Source organism: Salvelinus alpinus, chromosome 1, assembly GCF_045679555.1.
Source record: "Salvelinus alpinus chromosome 1, SLU_Salpinus.1, whole genome shotgun sequence".
Taxonomy (NCBI): domain Eukaryota; kingdom Metazoa; phylum Chordata; class Actinopteri; order Salmoniformes; family Salmonidae; genus Salvelinus; species Salvelinus alpinus.
This window is the reverse complement of record NC_092086.1, coordinates 21,208,152-21,214,507: the sequence shown is the minus strand read 5'-3', so window position 1 is coordinate 21,214,507 and position 6,356 is coordinate 21,208,152. Positions and strand designations below refer to the sequence as shown.

The 6,356-nt window shown below is 50.7% G+C and overlaps 1 protein-coding gene across 3 annotated transcripts in view; it reads right to left on the bottom strand.

Moving 5' to 3' along the window:
• Positions 1–2,076: 2,076 nt before the first annotated feature.
• LOC139578359 (dual specificity mitogen-activated protein kinase kinase 6-like) overlaps positions 2,077–6,356 on the bottom strand; it is a 29,833-nt gene continuing 25,553 nt past the window's right edge. For 2 of the 3 annotated variants that reach the window (XM_071405876.1, XM_071406052.1), the window contains 2 exons: positions 4,699–4,744; positions 2,077–4,390 (listed from right to left, as the gene is read on the bottom strand). In XM_071405876.1, coding sequence (XP_071261977.1) covers positions 4,313–4,390; positions 4,699–4,744 — 124 coding nt within the window. In that variant the 3' untranslated portion in view covers positions 2,077–4,312. The remainder of the gene's footprint in view (positions 4,391–4,698; positions 4,745–6,356) is intronic. The other variant, XM_071405966.1, reaches the window with a different exon arrangement.

Genomic DNA, 6,356 nt, shown 5'->3' with positions numbered 1-6,356 from the left:
TATAATACACCTGGTATCCCCCTCAGCAGCCTCCACTGGTATCGAGTATAATACACCTGGTATCCCCCTCAGCAGCCTCCACTGGTATCGAGTATAATAAACCTGGTATCCCCCTCAGCAGCCTCCACTGGTATCGAGTATAATACACCTGGTATCCCCCTCAGCAGCCTCCACTGGTATCGAGTATAATAAACCTGGTATCCCCCTCAGCAGCCTCCACTGGTATCGAGTATAATACACCTGGTATCCCCTCAGCAGCCTCCACTGGTATCGAGTATAATAAACCTGGTATCCCCCTCAGCAGCCTCCACTGGTATCGAGTATAATAAACCTGGTATCCCCCTCAGCAGCCTCCACTGGTATCGAGTATAATAAACCTGGTATCCCCCTCAGCAGCCTCCACTGGTATTGAGTATAATAAACCTGGTATCCCCTCAGCAGCCTCCACTGGTATAGAGTATAATAAACCTGGTATCCCCCTCAGCAGCCTCCACTGGTATCGAGTATAATAAACCTGGTATTCCCCTCAGCAGCCTCCACTGGTATCGAGTATAATACACCTGGTATCCCCCTCAGCAGCCTCCACTGGTATCGAGTATAATAAACCTGGTATCCCCTCAGCAGCCTCCACTGGTATAGAGTATAATAAACCTGGTATCCCCCTCAGCAGCCTCCACTGGTATAGAGTATAATAAACCTGGTATCCCCCTCAGCAGCCTCCACTGGTATTGAGTATAATAAACCTGGTATCCCCTCAGCAGCCTCCACTGGTATCGAGTATAATAAACCTGGTATCCCCCTCAGCAACCTCCACTGGTATCGAGTATAATAAACCTGGTATCCCCCTCAGCAGCCTCCACTGGTATCGAGTATAATAAACCTGGTATCCCCCTTAGCAGCCTCCACTGGTATCGAGTATAATAAACCTGGTATCCCCCTCAGCAGCCTCCACTGGTATCGAGTATAATAAACCTGGTATCCCCCTCAGCAGCCTCCACTGGTATCGAGTATAATAAACCTGGTATCCCCCTCAGCAAAACCTGGTATGGAAGTCAAAATTCTGGTATCGTGTCAACACTAGTATAGACGTATAGATTGCATTTGGATTACTGAGTGTTATTTGGGTTGTTAACTGGTCTCGTTCTGACATTTGACTTCTTGTTTGACATTTCTGCTGCACTGTTCGGAGCTAGTAACAAGCATTTGGCTGCACTCGCTATAACATCTGCTAAACTGTGTATGCGACCAATAAACTTTGATTTAATCACGATTCTACGATCCTGGTCAACGAATGATAAAACGGGACACTCAAGAAGTTTGGTGCGATAACAGTAATTGACAAGGACACATTTTATTTAAGAAGAAAGCATTTATTTTGTCTTCCCACAGTTCAAGTTTGTCATGCCACTGCGTCATTGGGTGGTTCTGTAGAGTGAATGAGAGAGGTAGACCATCAGTTCCATCCACCCAGTCATCCGCCTGTACAGTTCCATCCACCCAGTCATCACCCTGTACAGTTCCATCCACCAAGTCATCAGCCTGTACAGTTCCATCCACTGTCATCAGCCTGTACAGTTCCATCCACTGTCATCAGCCTGTACAGTTCCATCCATCCAGTCAGCCTGTACAGCTCCATCCACCCTGTACAGTTCCATCCACCCAGTCAGCCTGTACAGTTCCATCCACCCTGTACAGTTCCATCCACTGTCATCAGCCTGTACAGTTCCATCCACCCAGTCAGCCTGTACAGTTCCATCCACCCTGTATTACTCAATCTTCTCAACACATAAGGAATCAGTGTGTTGTGAGGAGCCTCTGTACTATTTGGAATAATCCCGCTCCACATCTAGATCCTTAAGCTTCACAAACTACAAAGTAACCCATAAAGAACTAACACCTTCAGTCGGATAGCCATGAACACATTGTGAATGGGCCCATCAAAAGGCCCATCAAGCTATGTTCTAATGTGTTGTTCACTGCTCTAGTCTGCTTTACGGAACTAAAAAGTGGAACGGAACTTTTCCGAGGATTACAGTGGCCCATTTTTAAGATGGCCGACAAGAAGAAAAAAAAAGGTCAAATCACAGCAGCTCTTTATTTGCTTTCCCTTCTTTACTCACATATTATAAATACTCCTCATCCACCAACTTTGATAAGAAGCCCACTACAATGTATGTCAGAGAGGCTGAGAGAAGACCGGATAGGCTTACCAGTTACAGACCAGGGCTGCGTCTGAAATGGCACCCGGTTCCCTAGAAAGAAGAGATAGGAAATAGGGCATCCTTTTGGACGCACCCTAAAAACACTAAGGGCATGTGTCACCACTACCACTGGTGGTCACATGGCAGGATTCTCATAGTCCTGATCAAAGGGCCACTGCATAGCAGAGTCCAGAGGGTTGAGTTCCAGATCAACCCAGAGCCTCCCTACTCCCTAGGGCACTTCTATAAAGTATGGAGTGGAAACTTTAACCAATATGGTGATCGCTTCACCTTGTTATAGTGCTCATACCTCCAAATCGGTCTCAGACCTAGATGATTGTCTAGGGATTAGGGGGTCGATTTGGGATTCAAGCCTAGATGGCAGGTACCCATTCACAGCCTAGCATGATCTCACACATAAGTAGTCTTCCACCATAAAGGGTTGCGTTCATTGGGGCATGCAACGGGAAGCGTTTAGCATTTTGCAACGAGGAACCGAACATTAGCGTTTCTTATTCGGACCAAGTCCAGGTAGTTCCTCACTGTTTGTTTTCTTCCGTTTGGTGCCTAATGAACACAACCCAGCGCTGAAGAGAGGTACAACATGGTGGGGAAATAAACATGGCCGCCTCCGCTGACTTAAAGCAGGGCATTGAAACCTGAGAGGTGGCTGCAGCAGATCGATCAAACAGACAGATGATTACAGGAGGAGTCAGCGGGCTGCGTTTGCCTCTCACACACCGACTGCATTAAAACCAACGAGTACACATCAATCAGCCGCATAGCACACGACTACACGTCCACTCTGCCGCCACGTTGCCAACGTTACATTTAAAAAGAGAAAAAGTTGTCCAAAATAGTATTTACATCTTCAACACACATAAATTATTTCCCCTAACATACTGTACGTGTAAGGCATGAGGCTTCGTAGACCTCTCTGTGCTTCGGGGATGAAACACGATACTGACATGCTCCTGTCCAGCACTCGGGAAAAGGAAATTGAGAAAAATATAAAATTAAAAAGTTAAAATGGGTCAAACAGCAGCCCCCAACCACATCCAGGAAACCAAGTGATAATAGTCCTAATTAATCATGAAAATACAGCTTTTAAAATGGCTCAGAGGGACTGGAAGATACAGTATAGTCTGGATAGTTAGATTATCATTCCCTCAATTACAAGTCCATGTACTATATGAGAATACACTGTTCACATACTCTTCACAACACTCTTGGTGACAGAGCAGTCAGCAAGGGGCGGGGCAGAGGGGCGTATACAGATGGGTGAGGGGGTTGTATATAGGGTCAGATGATAACAGATGCCTCGCATTCCCATGCCACCAAAGAGACCTAGGTAGGACTTGCAATTCCTTTTGTACAGGGCCCCCAGTCACACTTTCACCTTTGAACTTCCCCCTACAAAAGAAACTTACTTCGTCTGACCCCTCCAGAGCCTCCCAAAACCCTGCCCGACGACAGCATCTGCCGTCCCATTACTGACCAATCACCAGAAGGCGAGAGGAGAAATGTAGGTCACCTCTTCCCCTCATGATACGATTCAGAAAGAGTAAAGACACTCCCTTAAATTCATATTTGATGAAAATATACAGTATTACAAACTGTATCACAAAAACAAAAACGCATAAATGAAAAATATATATCTTTTCAATTCATTATACAGAGACGTACACATTTCACCGAATTCTTTTTCACTTTCTGTGTAATTCAGAATGATGGACATACAGTATGTGTAAAGAGAGATTCTCTTCCTGCTGACAGACACGGTCCAATCAGAAATCAGAAAAGTGGTAGAGTGAGGAGTTTGATTCAGTTCAGTTTGTAGGAGTAGAGTGAGGGAAAGGTTTGTTGGACCTGTGGGCGAGTCTCCAGTTTGGGTGGACACCATCAACATCTTGAGTTCATATTACAAGCGCTTTCCCACGTGGCCTCTGGGAGCTGTAGTCAGTCTTTGGGGAAACCCTGTGGGAGTAGGTAGGGGGACCGGAAGTTGGAGTTGTGTGGCAGATTAATTCCAGTGAGCTTTCTGAAAGGCCTTGGATTGGTGGGTGGGTGGAGAAGTCCCTACCTCCTACCCTGGTGGGTGGAGGGGCGTGTCAGTCTGCCAGGATGATCTTGACAAAGCTGGCTACGTCCGTCTCTTTGGAGTCATGCAGGGTGAAAAAGCGGTGTTGCTGTAAAAAAAACACACATGAGAAAACACCATGAGTCAACAATTCCTAAAATAAACACTAGTCCAACAGAAAGTACACATTTACACACAATATTTAAATACAAGAATACATCATCATCATGGTTTGACTAAACACTTGGGTAAGCCTGTCCTCTTGTGGACACATAACAAAGAGGAAACAGAGACAGGAAGTGAGCCTTTACAAAGACGCTGTGAATGAAGAGAGAAAAACAACACCTACAATCCAACAACATTACACGTATTCACCGGTCAGATTTAAACAAATGCTTATGAGGATCTAAAACCAACCATTAATTCTGTGTAGGCGGGTCTCTCGTTGGGTTTCTTTCTTAAGCTGCAGAGAGAAAACAAAACAAAGAACTGAGAAACATACCTCAATACTGGACACTTCTTAAAATATACCTTTAGTAAGAGCCCCCAACACATCAAGCCTGTTTGAGGACAACATTCTGATAACTTTCCCAGATATCCCGGTTAGGAGATTCCCAGAATCAGGAAGGAATAAGCAGGAAATCCAGAATCCTCCAACCTGAGAAGGTTGCCCTAATTGTGCAACACTAAGTACACCAAAACACATTTACACCAGATAAGTCTACATGAAAGCTACAGCACGACATTTATAGAGCGGGCCAAGGCGGGACTAGGTCAGGACAACTGGGTCATCCCCAAAAATGTAGGTGGATTCATTTCCAGGTCATTTCCCCCCAGGTTGCATTCACACTGGGCAGATAAACAGATCTGATCATGTCTGGAGAAGGTTAAAATGCTTTTATTTAACCAGGAAGTCCCACAATCAGTCTCACCAACCACATATGTTGTAGCAGTCAGAGATGCACAGGCTGAAGGTGACCCAGTGCCCAGGCCTGGACCCACAGGAAGGGGACAGCAGGGCAGTGCCCAGGCCCGGACCCACAGGGAGGGGACAGCAGGGCAGTGCCCAGGCCCGGACCCACAGGGAGGGGACAGCAGGGCAGTGCCCAGGCCTGGACCCACAGGGAGGGGACAGCAGGGCAGTGCCCAGGCCTGGACCCACAGGGAGGGGACAGCAGGGCAGTGCCCAGGCCCGGACCCACAGGGAGGGGACAGCAGGGCAGTGCCCAGGCCCGGACCCACAGGGAGGGGACAGCAGGGCAGTGCCCAGGCCCGGACCCACAGGGAGGGGACAGCAGGGCAGGGCCCAGGCCCAGACCCACAGGGACGGGACAGCAGGGCAGGGCCCAGGCCCAGACCCACAGGGAGGGGACAGCAGGGCAGCGCCCAGGCCCGGACCCACAGGGAGGGGACAGCAGGGCAGCGCCCAGGCCCGGACCCACAGGGAGGGGACAGCAGGGCAGCGCCCAGGCCCGGACCCACAGGGAGGGGACAGCAGGGCAGCGCCCAGGCCCGGACCCACAGGGAGGGGACAGCAGGGCAGCGCCCAGGCCCGGACCCACAGGGAGGGGACAGCAGGGCAGCGCCCAGGCCCGGACCCACAGGGAGGGGACAGCAGGGCAGCGCCCAGGCCCGGACCCACAGGGAGGGGACAGCAGGGCAGCGCCCAGGCCCGGACCCACAGGGAGGGGACAGCAGGGCAGCGCCCAGGCCCGGACCCACAGGGAGGGGACAGCAGGGCAGCGCCCAGGCCCGGACCCACAGGGAGGGGACAGCAGGGCAGCGCCCAGGCCCGGACCCACAGGGAGGTGACAGCAGGGCAGCGCCCAGGCCCGGACCCACAGGGAGGGGACAGCAGGGCAGCGCCCAGGCCCGGACCCACAGGGAGGGGACAGCAGGGCAGGGCCCAGGCCCGGACCCACAGGGAGGGGACAGCAGGGCAGGGCCCAGGCCCGGACCCACAGGGAGGGGACAGCAGGGCAGCGCCCAGGCCCGGACCCACAGGGAGGGGACAGCAGGGCAGCGCCCAGGCCCGGACCCACAGGGAGGGGACAGCAGGGCAGCGCCCAGGCCCG